Source organism: Trachemys scripta, chromosome 1 (genome assembly GCF_013100865.1).
Source record: "Trachemys scripta elegans isolate TJP31775 chromosome 1, CAS_Tse_1.0, whole genome shotgun sequence".
NCBI classification, from domain to species: Eukaryota; Metazoa; Chordata; order Testudines; family Emydidae; genus Trachemys; species Trachemys scripta.
Genome location: NC_048298.1, coordinates 116075454 through 116098246, shown reverse-complemented (window position 1 = coordinate 116098246; position 22793 = coordinate 116075454). Strand labels below are relative to the sequence as shown.

The window sequence follows — 22793 nt, the reverse complement described above, 5'->3', positions numbered from 1 at the left end:
ATTTTGATAACTACTGTATAAATTAAAATATTCCTGCTTCACTGGGATGATCATTAACTTTCGCTCTGTGCTGCTGTGTATATGCTGGGTGAATAGTAGAAAAATGAGTATTTTATTTAAAAATGTCCCATGAAATTTATAAAGTGAAAATTTAAAAAACAAAAACAAATAGCTGATGCCTGAAAAAATGCAGCAAGATACCCGGAATAAAAAATTCTTTGGAAATTATTCAATGAACTTTAGGATTGCTGCAGGACAAGATCCATTCCAGGCAACATTGATGGCCCAGACTGTGAAATATATGCCCCAGAAGGAAAAACTGGTTGGAAAATAGTCCATTTTCCTACTGGAAACAAGTCTGCATAATTTCTCAACATAATGGGTTCAGAATGTCATATTTGACTTTCAGTACTTTCCTTCTTTGTTACTCATTCTGTACTTAGCTCATGCTATTACTCATAGTGTTCTTAGCTCACTGTGCTCCCAAAACTGTCTTTTCAATATAAAAAAGCACAGTTCTCTCTTCCTTATGAAGAAAACAGTCTGATTCTTTCAGGAAAGTGCCCTTGGGAAGACAGAGCCCACTGGCTGATATCAGTTTTCTCGGTGCTCTGCTTTGTTGAAGCTTCATTGCAAACTCCAGTATGAGTTTCTGTAATGAAAGACTAATAGGCTGAGTTCAGAATACTGATCCTACCTCACATTTAATGGTAATCGACCTATGGAAAAATGTCTACTCTGAATGGAGCAACGAAAAGTCATCCCTTAGTACAATTAGTGTGGAGTCAATCATGTACCCTTTTACTGCCAATGCATGGAAGAGCATGGAAAGCAGCTTGGTGGTCTCCTGAAGAGAAAAGCCATTTCCTAGTGGTTATAGCCAGGAAACTGACTGTAAAAACTGACACTGACATTCAATAGCTACTTCTTTCCCACTGACTGCCAAATCCTGATCAGGTTAGCTGACACTGTGATAAACAGCTGGGAACTGCCAGAACCTGGTCCACCCATGCAGCTGACCCAGGGGAAGCCTGTGTGGTAATGTAGTTGGGGCCTAAAATTGTTGGTGTTACACATTTGAGAGTTAGGGCCAGATCCTGCAAATAGGGTTCTAGGGTGCCAAGATGTGGATCCATTTTCAGGATTTATCCCTTCTTCAGTATACTGGCTTCTCTAAAGTCTGAGGAAGTCACAAAGTAACGCTAAGTGAATCTAGAACCCGCAGGCCATAAACACCATTTTAGCACCTACTGGTTTAAAAATAATAGTTTATGCTGACAAACAGTTTTCATTAATAAATAATAAAGCTGAAAATCTAAAAGACTTTTTTCTTAAAGTATGTTAAATATCAAGAAGAGAAGGCACCACAGGCTATTTCAGACTCTCTGATGAGTGAAGTGAAAGCATGTGCATGTGAGTTTAGTGGTAAATGTGCATATGGACAAAGAACTGAAGAGGTCAGAGATCAAAAAACATTTGTTAGGAAGGATATGTATAAATCTCACCTACAGCTTGGCATTGCCACATGTAATTATTGGTGATCATTTGCACTTATATATAACTATTAGTCATTTCATATGTAGAGCATTAGGAGTCAGATATAAGTTCTCCCCCCCCCCATTAAGTATCTTGTATTTACAAAAACAATAAATATGTAACTATACAAGCAGATACGTAATATATGCGGTATATATCACAAACTAAATTAATATTCTGAATACCCCATAGTTACCACTGTTAGTTTTGGGAATAAATGGATCATAGAAAAACATAACAGAATAATGAACGTAAGCCTTCATCCTGCAAAGACTTATGCATGTGCTTAGCTACATACACTGAATTCTCTGACAATGCAGGATTGGCGCTGTAGTGCTGTGTATGTATTTAAATGAATATATCCAATAAAATCAGCCTTGTAAAATTCTGATGAAAATGTTCTGTCCACACACAAAATGTACTTAAACCATCTTTAACTGTGTTGACTGATGCCAGTAGCCCCAATTCTCCAATCGGATCTGGGAAGGCAGACCTCCGTGCATAAAGTTAAGCACATACATAAATTTTTGTAGGCCCAGGGCCATAGGTACTGACATTTTCATCTATATCTCAATTTGTAATATTTATACATAAATGTCATTCATTATTTTCCCACTTGCAAGCTACAATCTCAATAGCGCAAAAATCCTGGTAGCCTCACCTCTCTTCCTAGCAAATATTTAATAGCTGCCTCCCGCAGTGATACCTCCTATTACTGTGACTTTATTGTTTTTACAAAATATACTAAAGATCATTTACTGGTGTGTTTTGAAGTATCATAAATAATTAAAACTCAACTATGCTTGTCAAAATAAATAAAAAGCAGATTTTGTGATGAAGTATCCTTGATTTTCTATTTATCGTTTTCATTTGCTTACTTACTAATATGCAAAATTTGGCACGCTGCCGCGGGTCTCAGTATGAATTGTTCATATTCTAGAGTGTGTCTGTCAAATATACATAGATAAAGAATGAGACCCAGATCTTTATGCCCGTGTAAGTATGTGCAGATTCAGGGGTCTGCCTGCACAGGTCACATAGCATGATCAAGGCTACTGTCATCAATCAACACAATAAAGTTAGGTAAGTACATTTTTTGCTTGGACAGAATATTTTCATCATAAGTTTTGCAAGGCTGATTTTATTTTATATGTGTATATAAATACCCACATACATTACTGCCAATCCCAACCAAAAAGTCAAAAATCATGAGATTTTGGGTGGTTTTTGTGTGACTTCTGGTTTTTGTGCTTTTAGTGTGTGCCTGGGTCACATTCTCAAGTTTTTCTCTATAACCATGAAGAGCAGAAATTACTTTTTTTTTAAAAAAATGATAGCTAGGCTTCTCACAATCTTATGAACATGGTAGTTAGGGCTCTAAGAAAAATTACTAGATATCGTGAGACTCATGATAAAATTGCAAGAATTGTCAACACTGCATATAGCTCCAATCCTGCTTTGGGATCTGTGCACACACATTGCTGCACCCATATCAGTGGTCATCTGCAAAGATCTGCATGCACAGATCACTGAATATCAGGGTTGGAAGGGACCTCAGGAGGTCATCTAGTCCAACCGCCTGCTCAAAGGAGGACCAATCCCCAGACAGATTTTTACCCCAGTTGCCTAAATGCCCCCTTCAAGGATTGAACTCACAACCCTGGGTTTAGGAGGCCAATGCTCAAACCACTGAGCTATCCCTTCCCCCATGAGCTAAGCCTCCCCCCAGGCTCAGAGTGTACATCCATACAAATACACATATATAGTACAGGTAGAATTGTAATACCACATAGAGTTAAGGTGCTGTTTTCAGTTGCTTATAACTCTGCAAAACTTTAAACATCCAGGCTGAAATTTTAGATGCTGTGTGTCTGCCTCAGATTTTTTTTTTTTTTTGGATTGATACAGACCCATGGTTTTCAATCTTTTTTCATTTGCAGACCCCTAAAACATTTCAAATGAAGGTGTTGTCTCCTTTGGAAACCTTAGAAATAGTCTGCAGACACCAGGTTGAAAACCGCTGATATAGACACCTGCATTAGTGGAGTAGAGATTTGGGAGGTAACTTCCTATGTTACCTTTAATAAATCTCCGTATGTATATTGTAGATCTATTTCTAAAATTAATTTATATATATTTAAAAACATATCTAAGGAATAAATTATTAAAATTTAAGGGGATCCAGCAGACCAGTTTTTTTTAACAGATTTCTTAACAATTTAATAAAAAACCTAATCTCTACAACTTCAAGTTGCAATGAACAGATGGATGACAAACGTATGCACAGATGAATTTAGTGACAAATCTGTGTATCTAATTTTTTATGCTTAAAGCATAATACCATAGTGTCAAACGTAATCCTTAGAGAATTCTAGTGCAGTGAAGGGCACTCCTCTCATTTCACTAGAAAAATGACCCCGGCTCAGTGGCAACCCCATCTAAGCCGCTCTCAGCGACAGTGCTGCTCTGCGACCCCAGTGTGTAGCCGCACTGCTTAAAAAATATATAATAATTGTGGCTTTTCACAAAGAGACCCAAACACCTGGTTGATCTGTAGGTTTCTAGTTGCTCACCCTTCACCAGAGAGCTCCCTGCTGACTTCAAAAGACTGGCCTTTTGCAATTGAGGAAAGACCTTTGTAACGTTTCTGTCAAGAAAAAGGATATCAGGGCATCCCTCTCTATTGCAGAGGAGGAAGGTTAAAAAAAAATTAAATGTGATGCTGGAAAGGAAAAGAAACCACATCTCTTACTGCCTTCAAACATAGTTTCTTCCTCTATCTGGCAGCAACATAGTATAGAGTTTGGAGTCAGCTATGTTGTCTGTCACCTCTACAGGATCTGTAATGAATTTGCACATTTTACTCCAACTACTGTATATCTAATCAGAAAAAGATGTCCCCATATCCCCCTGATCTAGCGCCAAACAGTAAAAGGTGATTCCTTATGTTAACAATTTCAGCAGAATGGCTTATTAAAACCAGATTTTAGGGTATTATAAAATGCTTAGAAGCCCTTTAAAATGTCAACTAGAATCCCCAGAGACTGTGTAAAATGTCAACCCAGCTCAAGCGCCTGTTTTAAGCAGAATGAATTAGCAGCGTGCTGTCGGAAGTTGTTATCCAAAACAATCAGTTAAGAGGGAAAACATCAAGCTCTCTTTGTACTTTCGATATGAAAAAGGCCATTCAGAATGATCTTTGTAGATTTTTGAAGCTGATTAAAAGGCAGGTTTAATCAGGCCTACTCTAAATTTATAGACAGACCGAAACTGTTACTGCCTCTAGACCCTAGTCTAATCACATCACACACCTGTAACCAGTCTAATCCCTTTTAACCAGTATACATTTATCTTACCACCAATTTAGCCTTCTTGTCCTGTTCCTCTAACTAATCTAATCAGCTCATGCCACCCTTTTAATCAAGGGATAATGTCGTATCAGAACCAATATGTGCTGCCTCTTAAATTAATTTAATCTCGTCTTTAATTCCACCCTGCTGCTACCTTATCATAATATCACTCTAACCAATCTAACCTTATCTTCTAATACCTCTGACCAGTCTAACCTGAGCATAGTCACCACCCCTCTAACTAGTCAAGCCTTTTTAACCTTGTCATTATATTCAATTAAATTTCTCATGCCATTCCAAAAACCAGCCAGACCTTACTCAGGCAAATATTTTCATGCTCACACTTTTAGCCCCCCACCCCTCTTGCCTCATATATAAAATGTATAATAGCACAACACTGTATCGGTAGAAAAGTGTAACATCTTAGATTTACTCACCGATAATTTATTTTAGAAACAAACTAGGGTAATTCATTGGCCTCTGTGAGCTTGATCCACAACAGGACTTGGGCACCTAAATCCCAGAATCAGGCCCCACTTGAATTCACAAAACCCCTGCTCAGCTGTCACCAAACCTGTAGGCGCCTAAAATCGCTCAGTGATTTTTCCTGTATAAGTTGCGTAGGTGCCTGTGTTTCTGCCGCTGAGTCTGTGTACTGCAGTCCCATGACAGGCAGGATGCCTATGCCCTTGAGTGATTCACGAACTGGGGGAAGATAGGCATTCCTCTGCCTCACTCAGCTGCAGGCCTGATTTGATAAGCGGCCTCAGACCTCGCTTACCAGATTGAGCACCTATAGGCAAGTTTACATAAAATGGCAAGAAAAGGAGGACCTTGCCTATAGCCTAGTTGTTAGGTACTCACCTGAGACATGGGAGACGTCCAGTTCAAGTCTCCCCTCCACCTGAGAGGTAGAAGGGAACTGAGCTGGCGGTTGCTACCTCTGAGGTGAATGTCCTAACCACTGGGCTGTGGGGTATTCTGATGTGAGGCTCCCTCAGGTTCACCTGTTGCACTGTGGATAAGTAATTTTAAAGACTCACTGGAGCAGGGGGACTGGATCCTGAGTCTCCCACCTCCCCCGTAAGTACTTTAAGCACAAGGCAACAGAGTTATTCTCCTGCATGCTCATGTTTGTTCTCTCTCTCCAGAACAATGATTCTTGTATTATGTAGCCACAATGGAACAGCTTCAAGAGGAGAGATTGAGGAAACCCAACCCCAGGCTATCCAGTGGTTAGAACAGAGGTGGGCAAACTATGGCCCGCAGTAACCTCCAGCCCGGCTCCTGAGCTCCTGGCCGGGGAGGCTAGCCAGCCCCTGGCTCCTCCCCTGCTGCTCCCCCTCCCCGCAGCCTCAGCTCACCCCGCTGCTGGCGCAATGCTCTGCACAGCTGCAAAGCCACGACCTGACCCTGCTGACTTTTGTGAATCTCACTCACTGAATAGAGAGCCTAGGTGCCTACTCAGGCTTTGAGGATTCCAGTGATTTTCTAGGCACCTAAAAGTTAGGCCTGGCAATGCTCAGCCTCCCCATGCCTATGTTCCTTGGTGAATCTAGCCCTATGAGCCAAATTCAGTCCTCAGTTATTCCCTTTCTACTCTTCAAAGTGTCCCAAGGATTTAATGTAGGGGAGAATTTGGCCTAAGTGTTTAAGTAAGTATAGAAAGGTCTGAAGACTGGGGCATGGGATTTACTAGCAGATATCCGTGGCAAATATGTATTGTGTGGGATACGGAGAGTGGATGGGGATATACACATAAGTTCTCATGTTTCTTCTCTGATTAAGTGAATTTTCTCAGAATATCCTTGGTGTATGGATCATGCATTAGAGAGACGTAATATGACCGAAATATCATACTACCAGTTTTCTTTTTAAAAAGAGACATATTTTAGAATACAGGACTTTCATCTTTAGATCATTCATTTGAACACAGCACACTAGGTTATGAATCAGATACTATGGTGGGCAGCATTATAAACAACATTAGATAAATAAGAGTCAGTAAACAAAAGCTGTCACCAAAAAATGTAACAAAAAATCATCTTATAATTATTCAGTGGTTCGTGGGAATGAGCTGGAGTTCTTTGTCTAGTTCCTGGTAGGCCAGCGTCTTCATGCCAAAAACACCACCACAACTGGCAAGCTGAATGGGCTCTCCAGATCATGGCTGATGCATACTGTTGGGCAGCATGGTGAACCTTGTATTGCTGTTGTCCTTGCCAAAACTATAATGTGGATAAGTAGAGGGTCTATGAACTATCAGTCAGGCCCTAAAATCTCTAAAATATTCAGTCAAAACCAAGGAGTTCTGCTACAAAAAATACAGTGCTCTATGAATTTCCTTACCCAGTATCTTGCTAATGTTGGAGTTGTGCATGTCAGGAAAGGCTTGAAGGATCTTCCTTCGCTCATCTTTAGCCCATACCATGAAGGCATTCATTGGACGCTTGATATGGGGTTCATTACTTCCACGCCCTCTGGATTCCCGATAAATTCTAGATTCTGAGACACCTGCACTTCCTAAAAAGAGGGGAGAAAATCATACCTAATTTGTGCTTTCAGTAACCTTCATCACATAGGGCACATTCAATAAACATATGTTCAAACTGCATTCACCATGCTTTCTCTTCTCCTTGAATCCTTCAAGTGTATCATATTCTTTTTTCTTGTGTCTAGTTTATAACTATATTGGTCAAATATAGTAGGATATGGTATAAATCTGATCTGATGAAGAGCCACATTCATTTTTGCAGACAAAAAATGTAAAGCTCTTTTAACGTTCTTTTACTGCTTAATAACCTAAAAAAACCAACTTTTATGAATGGAGGTTTGTTTGTTTGTTTTCTAATTTACAATATGTTGAATGTATTACATTACCTGTTTCCTGCCTCCTTTGTAATGAGAAGGGTGTTAATATATGGCAACATTAGGTGGGGCTTTTTTAAGCAAGTCTTTAACTAGCAAATGAACGTTTGCACAGCTGCCTTTGCTTGTGCTTGTGCTCCACAATAACAAAAGCAATAGCAGAGATAGAAAAAAGCATTAAGCTTGCTTCATCAAATCCAAACAAGCTCCCACAGACCTAGCATATGCATCATCTATAGATGATCAGCTCTATAATCTGTGTGATCTCAGTTATTCAACATCTCTTTATTTCCTTTCCTTCATTTTTACAGTCATAAATGTGTTCTTGGTCCAGCCTTGACAAATGGAGTGCATGACACAGAATGATAAAATTGCCCCTAGATCTAAACCACCACAATATGAATAATTTCTCCTGCCTTGGTTAGTGGCCATTCCTTGCTTATCCCAGCCCTTCACTCCTATCCCCAAAAAAGGAGTTTGTGTTCTTCTGCACATACATAACTAGAAATAGGAATTCCTACTGACCGTCAGAATCCCCACTCATGTTGAAATCCATCATAGCATGGCTAAATTTCCCATCTTCATTCTGTTTTACTGCCAGCTGTTGAGTCAGGCTCTCCAGTGTTGTTTTGTCCTGTATGGGGAAGATGACTGGACTTGGATCAGGAAATCCAATTGCAAAGTTCATAGATAATTTAGAAGAATTGAGAGGGAAGGGGAATAACAAACCTGAAGAGTTTATTGGGAAAAGGCTTTAAAAACACACACACATGTTTTTTCAGGGATGGATTTGATTTAAGAGTCTACTATTCCATTTTAAAATTTGGCTGATTAGGTAGTGATGAGTAAACCTTGTAAGGCTGTAAAGTTTGGTTCAGTTAAGCACCCAAAACTTTGGATGCGCAACGCATATTGGACCTTTCTACACTCCTGAGTCGTTAAAACTGGTTTGGAAATCGAGAAGGTGCAGGCTTTCTTGCAGTATATCTGCAGCTCCATTTCTCCTCCCAGCCTAAACTCAAAATGCAGAGACATGCAACATTTCTCTTAATTGTTTTTATTAGTATTTTGGGAAGAAATCTATGGAAGCAAATACTAAGATTAAACTTTTTCATGTCCCAGGAAAGATTCAGTGTCGATTCAATCTGAGTTTTGGGCAGTGGTTGGTGTTCTCATCTAGAATGTCTGCCCCATCCCTGTCACAACTATCTATGACATGGAAGAAACGGGGTCCCTGGATTGCAGCAAGACAGTATATGCTACCAATTAAAGAAATTGGTCAGGCTACAATGTCTAAAGATACTGCCAGCACTATATCCCAAGGCAAATAATTCCAACATCCTATTCAATACATCCCTTCCTCTTTTTGAATTGCTTAAATCTACCAATGCAAAGGAGTTCCATTTTCCATCTATCTGCTGTTTGTACTGAGGTATGTTCTGCATTAATATTCTATTTTCTTGGCAATAATCTGTGTAAGAATAAATCTTTCTGGAAAACAATACCATATTTTCAAAATGTAGGCAGTTTTCCTTTTGCAAAGCTAACAAAATGGTATCGTGTCAAATTATAAGTGACTCTGGTTGAAAAAATCCTTTTGAGCTTTCTCCTGAAGAAAAATTTACCGCTCTGTTGATATACGTTCCTTTCTTGATGACTGTCAGATTTCAACAAAACTAAAAAACAACATTAGATCACCTGGCAATCTGGGACCCTAGAATGATTATATGTAGCCTGATAATTCATCATATTGTAGAAGAAAGCAGGAAAGAAAAAAAACAAAAACAAATGGAGAGGTGATTCATAAATTTGATCCTGCGTTCAACCAAAGATTTAAACTCATGTATCTTGTATTTGAGAAGGCTTTTCTTAAAATTTAGAAATGAACCTCAAACCACACTTCTGCTTTGAACACCCCAAAGCTTTATGTAATATCGTGTTAACTCCCTATCCCTCCCCAGTGTCTTCCATCTTGGCTCACCTCTGCACTTCTGGGTTCTGGCTGCAACTGGATGCATTACTGCCAAAACAATGCAAGACAAACTGTTCTTGTGGTATTTCCAATCCAACTAGAAACAGCAGGGCCAGCCTAGCACAAGTGAGAAAGTGTTTGTGACATTTCCAGCCACATCAGATTCAGTTAGTTTGGAGACGCTTCAAATAATCACCCAAGCTTTTCAGGTGTATAACTGAACCAAACTACTTACCCTTCTTAAGTTAGCCCATCACTCATTTCCAACACAATGTGAGAGTATTCAGAAAGAGAGTCAGTAATGAGTTTACTTTGTTTCCCCCTGCAATGGATCTATAATGCAAGTCAATGGTTTTCTCAAGAAACAATTTACCCTCAACTTCCCTAGACCATAATGATATAGTCCAAACCTATTTAGGACAGAAGCCATTTTAAAAAAAAGTCACTGTCAGCCTAAAGTATCAAAAACTTCCACTGTCTTCTGATATTTGGGTATATGATGGGATTTTTAAAATTCTTTTTTAGACTAAAACATGATTTTTCCTGAATCATGTATAAACCTCTTAGAGAAACAGAGCTGAGAGCGCAAAGACCACTGGCTTAACAGCTCTTCTTTATGTAGTAAATGCAGCTCTTAAAGTTGGGGGCAGTTACATTCAGAACCACATTCTACCAACGTGATTTGATTCAGTCTTAAAGTCACGGAATATTCTGCCCTGCCATCTACCAAGCACACACTGGGTATGGGTTGTTATCAGGGTTTGACTTAACAAGTCTACAGATACTATGAAGCTGTCCATCTTGCAAAGAATCTGGCATTTTGAGGTTCAGCCACATTAGATGAAGTGTGAGAGAGGAAAAATGGTCATCGGAGGGTAGAAAAGAACAACAGAAGAATGCCGACTTCTTGAGCTGCACTGTTCAGCCACATGGTTTTGAGCTGACTCACCAGAAGGCTCAAAGTTACAAGTGATCAGAGGGAAGTCCAGACTACATTTCAGCATCAAGGCAATCCCTAACCTGCTGCTACTAAAACATGCAGTATAATAAAATAATTCAATTAGTAACTATAAAGTGGAAGTTGAGCTAATTCTCACAGGATATCACTCCAAAACAGATGATGTCAAAACAGAACGCTGCACTTTTGTCATGCCCCTTTGTGCCATGACTTACATTAACCATCAGTCAGTCCAAGAGCAGGGAAAGGGAGAGGATGGCATATGGGGGCTGAGGAGGGGGAGAGAGGGAATGTGTTATTTAACTTTAATTACAATACATCAGAACAGCCTGTAAGTCAAAAAGGGTACAGCTGTTACACTTCAGTGACAACTAGCAGCTACCGAAGTAAGGAAATATGGTTATTTCAAACAAAAATCCAGAAACCCCCAGTGTGGGAACAATGGTTATCAAAATAAAGAGGAAAATAATCAATATCTTGGAGAAAGAGGCTAATTCCTGCAGTCCTTACACAGGCAAAACACCTACTGGAGCACGACAGAAGGTGGGGAATGAAAGTCACCATGTATGATTAATAATAAGATGTGGTACCTGAATAGCACATTTCACATGGATGCTCTCAAAGTACTTTTGAAATTCTCATTAAAACTCAGTGCTCTGTGTGAAGTGGGCACTATTTTACCCATGCAACAGATGTGTAAATTGGGCACAGAAACTCTCCCTCTCAAGGTCATGCAGTAAAAGAGGAAAAGTGGTAGATTTGAGGACAGAACACAGGTACTAAGATACTGTGGGGATAGGCACTTTTATAAAATCCTGGGCACAGAGGTCATGTTCTGATTCCCAGTCATGCAGTCTAACCACTAAACAAGCTGCAGCAGTTTTCCTCCAAACCTGACATTAAAAAAAATGCGTAAAACAAACACATGTGCAACACGAAATGATGATTAGTAGAAAGGAGCTCCAGACATGAAAAGCGCAGATAAGCACAATTATCCCTTATTGTTTTACCAAAGGAGGTTACACTAGGTGGGTAGCAGTATCTCATTAGCTGGAACCTCTCTCTTACCTTTCTCAGATGATATTTCAATGCAAGTTGAAAATACTAATGGCCACGTACAAGCAACAATGGAACAAGGGCTCTCTTCCCCCCACAAATTAACTGCAACATGCTGATAATGCCAATCCACCCTCATCTCATAAAATCTATTTAGTGACTCCAAATAGGGATACACAGTGGTTTCAAGTTCACACATAAAAAGGATCTATTAATCATAGTTATCGTAATTTGGTAGCCAGTTACGAGTACTTAAAACTCCCACTGCTCCCTATCACCGCAGTAGTTGTGTAAGTATATAATAAATGATACGAAGGCTGCCAGGTGCTACAAATGATGGGCTCAGTGGCACAGGGATGAGCGCAATTGTTACTTGCCACTGAAGGTCAGAAAGAAATGAAACATCAGTGCACTTTGCATTGAGCTAGACCCTGAATTCATTTTAGCAATTATATCACAGCTTCTTGCGGGGACATTCTCATGATGTCCTGAAAGATCCCTTCAGTGCTAAGATTTTTGAAGGAAATAGATTGATATTCCCTAAAATACTTCAAGTAGCAAGTACCATCCACGAGATAAGCCAGTGGGTTTTCAACCTGTGGCCCGCGGACCCCTGGGGGTCCACAGACTATGTCTAAGATTTCCAAAGGGGTCTGCACCTCCATTTGACGTTTTTTTTAAGGGGTCCGTAAATGAAAAAAGGTTGAAAACCACTGATATAAGCAGTAAGTGAATGTCATCTGTTACAACCTGGATCAAGTAATACCAAGTCTGTTGTTGGGAGTTGTAGAACTAGCCGAGAACCACAGACGTGATACAAGGGCTACTTGAAAAAGAGTCAGATTTAAAATGAGCGTCCAAGCCACATGAAAATATACAGTAGGGAAAAATCCTGCCATGGCCCAGCGTTGGAGTAGGGGCTTGAGCCAGCCCCCACTGAATCTTTCTTTTGAGTTCAGTGGAATTTGGATCAGGCCCCAGAGGAGCTAATAGATATTTTTCCATTTGTAACATCTGTGATTCTATGACAAAATTAGGCAGAGATTGAGGGAAACTATCCTGATGGTCAGTTCAATTAGACTGTAGCATAGTCTCACTATGGGAGCAATAAAGCCCATTGCTTGGGTCATTTAAAAGCATAATAGACAAAGCAGTAGAAAATATATTGTAAGGAGCAATCCTGAAAATAGCCCCACTCAAGAGGACCAGAGAATTATAAGAGTGACAGACAAAATCAGAAAAACACACATGAGAAAATACTTCCAAATTGGCTTAACTGGTTCTACAGAGTACAGCCAATCAGGAAGAGTTAATAGCCACAAACAGATGAGAAGTTTTTTAAGGCATAACCAAAGAAAGTAATCTGTTGGAGAGTTAGTGGCAGGGCTCCAAGCAATGTTCTAATTATATTTTTAAAAAGAAAGAAAGAAAAGAATACACACACACACAGTCCCGGACCAAATAAAATGACTAAGCATCACCGTCAGACTCAGTTACGTGGTCAGCTGCAAAAGTTACTTGGCTCTCTGTCATGGATAGCTGTCATAACTTAACAAAACACTGATCTAAAAATGACAAGAACTTGATTGCGGTCTCTCTCTCTCATACAAGAAACAAAGCATGAGGAGTCAAAACATCTGTTGAACAGACTCATGACCTTTGCCGGAACTCCTCCTACTGCTACCCAGATGTGAATCAAAACCTTGCAAGGTTTGGAAAATGAACACGCTCTAATATATTCCCCTAATCACCCTTTGCCCTTCCCCCACCTCATTTTGGGCTCTGGTAAGAAAGCTGAACATGCATCTGAGATTATGTGCATGCTTCCATTCTTGAATTACTCCATAATTCAGTAGGGCAATGTGAATGCTGGGCCCATGGTGACAGATCCCCCCCATTGAGACATTCATTTGGCCGGGGTACTTGGCAAACACTTAGAGTATGCTGAACTCTGTTAGGGTTGTGTTTTGCCAAAAGCCTTTCTCAAATTGCTTAATTCAAGGTTAAACATTTTACTGAAGCTGTCCGCTCTTTCGTATTCAATTCCCCCTCCATCTATACCCAGTTTCCTTGATATGAATATTTTCATTCAAGTTTGATATGCATACGCTTTCTTGAGCTCATAGGGATGTAGCCACATGTCAGACACAGCTATCAAATTCATGTTCTTCTCCTTATTCCAAGTGAACTGACAGGATCAGACTAAGAAAAATCCCTTTGTCCAGCAGCCTGGATGAACCATAAACTTGGTCTATATAAATGAAATTTTGATATCGTGCTTGTCAGATCTTGCACTTAAAAATCCTGAGTGCATTGACTGAGCAAGTGGCCCTTTGCCGTAATTTCCTTATATACAGTGTCGAGCAGAAGAAATGGATGGTTTGCCTGCCCTGATACTTTGTTAGGTGCCCCTCTGATTCTGGTCATCCAGTTGTGCCACATACTGCACTAAGGGAAGCATGTGTCTAATTCCTAAAGGGCAATATGGAGCAAATCTGCTGGATGGCAACATTTACCAAAAAAACCTGAGGTGAGAGGCTAGTTTTCAAATCAGCCTTTGATTATAAGACTCCGAGGTAGGGTCCACAGCACCCTGCAATATGTTGTATAGTGGTGAGCATAGAGACTCCACTCAGTACACCACAGTTATTAATAACTGTTCACATATACCACTCAATCAGCGCACACAGGAGTTTTTAAGTGCCGGTCAGATCAGATCAGCCACTAGTCCATGCAAGAGGGCCTTGCAATATAAGTTCCTTTCAGCTTGGCTACAGAAAAACATTCTCTGGCTGGATAACCACATTGGAGATTTTAGTTGTCCTCTGAGAAGCCACCTTAAGACATTTTTTCTAGCCCATAAAAAGAATGAGAGTCCTATCCCATTATCAGACATAAGTGAGACCTTTTTAAACTAACCTTTTTTCAGTCACAAAATCCCAAGTGAAGGTCCTGTGTCCACTGAAGTAATAAGCATCGTAATAATTTGCATTTATACATTGCCTTTCATCCAAAGTTCTTAAGGGAATCTTACCACTCCCCAGTGAGATAGGTGAGTATAAACAATATAAATGAGGGACAGAGAGGCTAAGTGAGTTAGGTCTACACTACCACTTACTTCAGTATAACTTATGCTGCTCAGGGGTGTGAATAAGAGCTTTTCCCGCCTCTCGTGGAGGTGGATTTATTATGCTGACAGGAGAGCTCTCGCCCATCAGAATATAGTATCGTCACCAGACTTGCTACAGCGGTGCAGCTGCATCAGTGCAACTGCGCTGATGTAGTGCTTCTGGTGTAGACTAGCTCTTAGTTGCCTTAGAACTCTCAGAATACAGAAGCAGAGATGGGAATTTGGGAGCTTGTATGCACTGAACTGAAGGATTGGGCCCTTAGTCCTGTATTTTCCCTCCTAGAACATGCCAAATACACATGGATGTTGTTTTTATTTACATCCAGATGCAGGCAGAAGATTTCCCATTTTAAACACTATGCGGTAAGCCCACTGGTGACATAATGGAATGCACCTTCATTGACTTTTGCATTCTTACTCCAAGAGTGAATTTGATTCTGTATTTTTGGGAAGGGGTTTTTCTAAGTTGCTTATCATAATATCTCTCTCACATTAATGAGTTCATCCTCTCAACACCCTTGTGTAGTAGGGAAGTATTTATATCCCTGTTTTACAGATAGGAACCCGAGACAGAGAAATTAAGTGACTTGCCCACGGTCACACAGGAAGTGTGTGGTGGTGCCAGGATTTGGACTGAGATCTCCTGAATCCCAATTCAGTGCCATGACCACAAGCCATACTTCCTCTGTGACTGTGGAACTGGGATTCGTGCTGGTGACATGTGTTATCAGGAAAAGCAAAATAAAATATAATAAGATCAGCTACAGATCAACTGTTACAATGGATCCTGCTTGTAGGACTATAAAACTCATAAAAAGCACATGCATAAAATGATAAAATTGAGTGAGACTTTCAAATGCTGAGTTAGTAATTGTTAAACCCCTCTGGCTGCACTATTTTATAGCCTTCTACTGTACTAATGAAAAGGGAAGAAACAACAAAGAAGGGTTTTAACCTTCCAATTATATAAACTCTATGGACCACCAAAGAAGATGAAAGATTATTTATAATGTCACAACAATTTATCAGTTGCGGATTTTGTTGTTGTTGCTTCATCGAAGTTAAATATGAAGAAACAACGTATTCACCACCCCCTCAGCTCTTTCACTCTTTCTTATCTGAGACCTCTTTCTTGTCTATGGAATAATAATCCACGCACCAAATCTAAAAGCAGAATTAAAAGAATTAAAACAACACTCCTCATTTGAGGGGCCTTTCTGATTTTATGGTACTTGTTTTAAAAAACTCTTCAATTCCAGTCTCAATTGGAACTGGATGGCTTGGGAAGTGGGTACAAACCCTCTGACTGCTGGTTGTCTGTTCAAACCCAGTCGTTTGAACTCTTGGTTCAAAAGTGACTGATAGCTATTTGGTGAGCTACCCTTGGTGGCCTCAGTAAACAGGTGTCTTAGCAGCTGTTCTAGTAAAAAGTTGCCCTGATTATAAAACAGAGAAGCTCTGAATTGACCGTGCAAAGTCTTAACTACTCTCTTATCCTCAGAGGTGGACTCCAGATTGAACTAATGGGCATTAGTGGAATGGAGTATGCACGTTTACTTCCTGTGTTGTACTTGTTTGTGGATATAGGCCTTCAATTTCCAGAGCTGCCACTTCCGCATGTTCCACTAGCACTGAATTCATACAGTGCCTGACTTAGAGATCCTTGAAGTGAATGGAAAGACTCCCATTGACTTCAATGGCCTCTGGATCAGGCCCCTAATGTATTTATTAATGTTTCACTCCACAAACTAAAACTTCCTCAACAAGTCAACATGAGTCAACAGTGTGCTCTTGTTGCCAAGAAGGCTAACGGCATTTTGGGCTGTATAAGTAGGGGCATTGCCAGCAGATCGAGGAACGTGATCGTTCCCCTTTATTCGACATTGGTGAGGCCTCATCTGGAATACTGTGTCCAGTTTTGGTCCCCACACTACAAGAAGGATGCGGAAAAATTGGAAAGAGTCCAGCAGAGGGCAACAAAAATGATTAGGGGTCTGGAGCACATGACTTATGAGGAGAGGCTGAGGGAACTGGGATTGTTTAGTCTCCAGAAGAGAAGAATGAGGGGGGATTTGATAGCAGCCTTCAACTACCTGAAGGGGGGTTCCAAAGAGGATGGAGCTCGGCTGTTCTCAGTGGGGGCAGATGACAGAACAAGGAGCAATGGTCTCAAGTTGCAGTGGGGGAGGTCCAGGTTGGATATCAGGAAAAACTATTTCACTAGGAGGGTGGTGAAACACTGGAATGCGTTACCTAGGGAGGTGGTGGAGTCTCCTTCCTTGGAGGTTTTTAAGGCCCGGCTTGACAAAGCCCTGGCTGGGATGATTTAGCTGGGAATTGGTCCTGCTTTGAGCAGGGGGTTGGACTAGATGACCTCTTGAGGTCCCTTCCAACCCTGATATTCTATGATTCTATGATTCTAAGTAAGGTACTGTTTAGAAAACATTTTGCCTAAAACAAACTGTTTTAAAAATGGTAGAAAGCAGCAAATCTAAAGGAACAGGGAATTATCTTTGCAAAGATGAAGAGGGCTTAGCGGTCCAGTCTGTATTTTTGTGGTGACCTCTGTAAGTTAACAGTCAAAGACTTCAAAAAAATGTGGAAGCCCCTTTTCTCAGAGAAGGGGTGGAGGAGAGGTAGAAAAAGCCGTGTAGGCAGCTGTTTCCCTCCTGCAAAAGGTTTTGCCATGTTTATTCCAGGACTCAACTGAACACAGCAGTGGATCTACTGAACTGAGAATAGGTTGGGAGTCAGGGAACCTGGTTTCTTTTCCTGACTTCACAGCTGACATGCTTGGATAAGTCACTCAACCTCTCTGTGCCTCAATTTCCCCATCTGTAAAATGGAGATAAAGATACCCACCTTTGTAAAATGCTTTGAGATCTATGGGTGAAAATGGAATATAAACACAAAGTATTAGTGTTCCTCCCAGCAGGCGAGAAAGTGCCATAACATTTGGTCTATGATGACAATGAAGGGTTAATCAGAGAAAAAGTGTGGGACACCAAAAAATGAAGTGGAAATCACAGCCCATACAGGATATCCGGGGAGGGAGGGCCTGCATCATTTAACACAAAGTTAAGAAAGCGGACTCCACTTTGCTGGTAATTGTTTACTAAACAATGAGTGACTCAATTACTTAGAAGCATTACATATGTACAGACTATTTTCTTCCAATTTTTTTCCTAGGTGTGAAAGCTGCTAAGCCACTGACTAACATTTCAGCAATGCTCTCTGCCCTAATAAAGAGATTCACACATTTTCCATCTAGACTATCTCCTGAGTAGAAAACTGCCAGATTTTCCAAACCGTACTAACGCCTGATTTGTTTGCTCACCAGGATCAACATCGTGCTCATTCCAACAAAGAGCAGAGTTCTACACACACACACCAGGATGCTAAAGCCTGTTTGTAATTCAAATACATGCATACATACAAAATGAATACATGCATTTTAGCACTGGCAAAAGCCTGACAGTCCAGACTAAATGGGCCTGGTCATCTTCCCACTAACACTAATTTAACTCCTTTGATTTTAGTGGGTTTATTCCCAATTTACACAATTGAGAGTTAGAGGAGAATGAGGCCCAGGTTCCGCTTACTCCCAGGCCAGATATAAGTGTTGATATTGGCCATGATCTTATTGTGACTCTTGACATACCTGTTGTTTTACTTAAACCTCCAGCTCCTGGTGCTATGATTTCGTGAGAATCTAAGATTTCATTTAAAAAAAAAAAAAAAAAAACAGTTTCCAGCCTTCATGGTGGTATGGTAGAGCAAAGTTTAAAATCGTGACCCTTGGAGGCTCAGAAACTGCAAGGCAAATTCAAAATCATTTAAAAAAAATCCTCATGCTTTCTTTAAGCCATGATTTGGAGATGGGGAGAGGGGCTAACTCATGCATTTTGAATGTTTGGGGTTAGTAATGCTGAGTTTGGTATAGGTAGCTTCAGGGGCAGCTTCCCCATGCGACGCTGGAAATGTTGTCTTGAACTTGATTTGGAGGGTGATTACTCCAAGGAGTGAACAGAGGAGCCAGGCTACATGCCGATTCAGACTTTGGCATCACTATAGGACCCAGGGTTCTTCCCTCACATGTTTGTGTGCTATTCCTACTGATCTCAATGGGAGTTGCACACGCACATCTGTGGGCACAATTTGCCCCTCCCTGGTGCGTAGCTTGTTTTATTAGCTAACCCTGCCCATGCCTCCCACAATAATGACGTATCCAAAAAACACACGATTTTCCCTTTATATACACATATATGAACTTTTAGCAGGGATGAAGGTCAACCAGAAAAAAGTTTGCTTTAAAATGAAAAGGAGGAATCCACATAAAGCTTGACAAAAACCTCATCCCATAATCATTCCCTACCATGCGTGGGCACTCACTAGCTGAAAGTGGTGGCACTGTGACAAATGTAGCAAAACCAAAAGCAGGCTCTATTAAAAAGAGAGAGAGAGAGAGAGAGAGAGAGCGAGAAGAAGGAAAAAATTCTTCCACTGGCCATCTGTGAAAATAAGGCATGTGGCCATTAAATGCAGAGGCTGTAAATATATGCAAACCCCAAGAAGCAAATGGGAAAAAATGAACTAAACTTTAAGCTCAAACAAATCAAAATGTTTAATGCTTAGTTAGCAATGCTGGGCAAAAACAACCTGATCTTTGCAGTGTGCAATGTATTTTAAATGTATTAAAATGTATTTAATTCAATTAAAAAAAAATAAAGATGTTTCAGGGGAAAAGACACTAGATTCAGAAGCTCTCTGAATAAATTGCCCCTTTACTGTGAATGATCCTGTTGAGATTGTTGATTGGACTTATTGAAAGGCTGACATACAGAGTGATGGATGGGCAATGACATAATACCTGCTTGCCTTGTTGTCGTGCTCTTTGAAAACTGTCTGCTCTCCATTGATACCATTAACAAAGAGGATTGCAACCCCTTCCACCCTACCCTGCATTCAAGAAATTTCCACTAGCAAAGAAATTTCCACTCAGCAAAACAGAATTAAGAAGGTTTTACTGGGTGTGCAGGATGGATAGGAAAAACCAGGGACCACATGTTAACTTCTGTGTTGGAGGGTGATTTGGAGTTTCTAACAGTCAGTTGTCACAAAAAAGCCCTTCGTCCCCACATAATATAAAAATTATAATCAGACATATCTCTCTGCACTCTGTGAGAACAGAACAAAAATATTATACTATTAATCTGTTCTAGTGTTTTCCAGGCCAATGAGAAATAGAGAGGGCTACAAATTACAGGACACACATATTACATGTACACTGAGTTTGATGTATAAATGTATATAATGTGTCTGTGCAGTATAGCCTTTGCTAGCCATCAGAAATGCTACAGTATTTTTCCAGTAAAATACTAAATGGATCATTAAAATGAGCAGGGTTTAACTTTTGCAGAGCACTTTGGTACAGAATATAAGCACTGTACCTCTGAATTAATTTCCAGTGGTTTCCTTCTACTTAGAAAACAAGAACAAGTTAACTGCCCCCAGTTCCTGCCTTCCCTTGCTTTACTATATCCACAGCCTGCTCACTATGGGCCCTATCCAAAGCCCTTTCAAGTTAATGGAAAAACTCTCACTGGCTTCTGTGTGCTTTGGATCTGGCCTCCTTTGGGAACTCCAGCTCCAATTTAGCCTTTAGGAAGAACAATGTATTATTTAAATCAAAAACTCAACTGAAAAAAATTTAAAATCCGATTTTATAGCAGCTTTTCCCCATGCCTTCAGTGAAGTGAGCTCTAGTTTTCTATTTCTCAAAGAGCAGCATCTGGTAGCTCAGGATTAATAATAATGCACTTCCTCACCTCCCCTTAGGGGAAAGCACAGGCTGGATTCACTTCAACTCAACAGACCACTGCAGTTACTTAAGAGTTAACTCTGCTGGCCCCATCCATCACGCAACCAGTGAGGCATCAGGAAAGAATGATGGATGTAAAATTATTACAGGGCTGCCACCCGATACACTTAGTGCCATTTGTAACTAACACTGGAACTGACACACTTTTTTCATTATTAAACATCCACATTAAGTCAACATTGGTCACTGTCATTTCATGTTTGGCACTCTGTTAAAGGGAAGAGAGAGAAGGGGGGGTAGGGTGGGAGTGAGGAGGATGATGGGAGATGGGGTGGGTGGAAATGAGAGGAAAGGCATCCTGGACCTAGTGTTCCAAAAGCATGAGTAATAAAACAGGCTTCTGCTTACAATGCTGGAATAAATATTGTTACAAATAGCTCTTTAGTTACAACCCAGCAGACAAGTACATGTCAGAGCCTTTTAGAAGAGGGATGTGCTCTCAGCAATAAGTGAGGGAACTGGTATCATAGGTTAAGAAACACTTATGGTTGGTTGGTGCGTGTGTGCGCTGCTTGTGTATTTATAGGTGTGCACAGCACTCAGATATTAGTATGTCTATTTGATGGCGCATACCTGAACACACATGAATTTGTATTTGTGGAGCTGTTTCCATGCACACCTGTGTGTGTTTACAGATATGTGAGTATGTACATGTGTGTTTACTTGTTTATAAGTTCTGAGTGTATATACAAATTTCTGGCTAGCTTTTTTGTGGTGGAGCATACGCATCTGTTGTATGCACACAGGTGTTGTGTATTTGTATATGAGTGCATTGTGTGTTTGTATGCATGCACACATACACCAGTACCTGTGGTTGCGTACCTTCAATGTGTAGAAGAATGTGCAGTTTTTGGCTGAATAAGTAGATCATAGTCCACTTTCTGATGCTGCCCACTGCAATGTTTGCTCTGGATGAAAATCTGCACTCTTAGAGCTACATTTATAAAAGGTAATATTGTTTATGTAGAGTAAGTATCAAGCTATAATTAACCGTAGATCACAATTATAAATAAAACTATGTTCCTGGGTTTCTAAGAAACCAGAAAAACACACACACACACTTCTGCTTTATCTTGAAGCATTTCCAAGAAAAGAATTTTAAAAATATATTTTATTGCATTCCCAATTAAAATACATTTTAGTAAAATCTACATTCATTGTGTAGATTTTACTAACACCCTCTGAAATCAAAGTACTCATAAAGTGTTGGGTGCCCACAAATCAAGGCATCCAAAAATCCTAGTCACTTTTGAATCTTTTTTCCTGCTTATGCCTCCTCTAGCACAATGCCTATCCAATCCCACACAATTTCTCTCTGTCTGACTCCTGCCTTACAACTGAGAGCACTGCCCATCTACAGAGACCCATCCCAGCTGGGAACATGAAAACTAGCCACTGGGTCACGTGAATATATGGAAAACAGCCTCTGAGGCTTTAGGAGGCACATTCATAAAAAGGGATTTCCTGCCCCTGTGCCTTTCCAGCCACACCCAGCAGACAGATCCTTAACAGTACTCGTGACTTTGGGCAGTTCAGAAATGCAGACCCAGGCATTGGTGGGTGGGATTACTATTCGTGCAATAAAAAGGTTCAACCTGCCCCAGAAATAGCTCCATAACTATACCGACAACACTGGGAAAGAAGGGACTCAAACTCTGGACCGCACCATGGCACAGTGTGCCTGGCCCATAAAGATTAGCAACATTCCAGTGAGAATGAAGTGATTCAGGATCGTCTTGCTCTCCAGCACATGGCATACACAGCTATGTATCAGTATACATGTGTGCAAGTACCGTAACCAATCATTAATGCGCTGATTGCAATGCCTCTGTAGCTATCCCGTTCCCACCTGTTCTGCAGGGAGCGAGGGACAAAAGCAGGAAACCCAAAGGCCTGACAGTTTGGTGTGTTTGCCTCTTAAATCACTGGGCTGGCCCTTAAGCTTGTTGATGTAAACCCTTAGAGACCAATCTATAATGTTCTCAATTTCTCTCTTCCCACTACCTTTCTCCTTTTCTCTTCCATGAAAAAGGAAAGAAAAA

General features: G+C 40.4%; 1 protein-coding gene across 10 annotated transcripts in view; it reads right to left on the bottom strand.

Moving 5' to 3' along the window:
* Positions 1-22793, bottom strand: part of SOX5 (SRY-box transcription factor 5) — a 421524-nt gene that overhangs the window by 11976 nt on the left and 386755 nt on the right. For all 10 annotated transcript variants that reach the window (XM_034782427.1, XM_034782373.1, XM_034782420.1 and 7 more), the window contains exons 12-13: positions 8280-8388; positions 7236-7409 (exon numbers count right to left, since the gene is read on the bottom strand). In XM_034782427.1, the coding sequence (XP_034638318.1) occupies positions 7236-7409; positions 8280-8388 (283 nt within the window). The remainder of the gene's footprint in view (positions 1-7235; positions 7410-8279; positions 8389-22793) is intronic.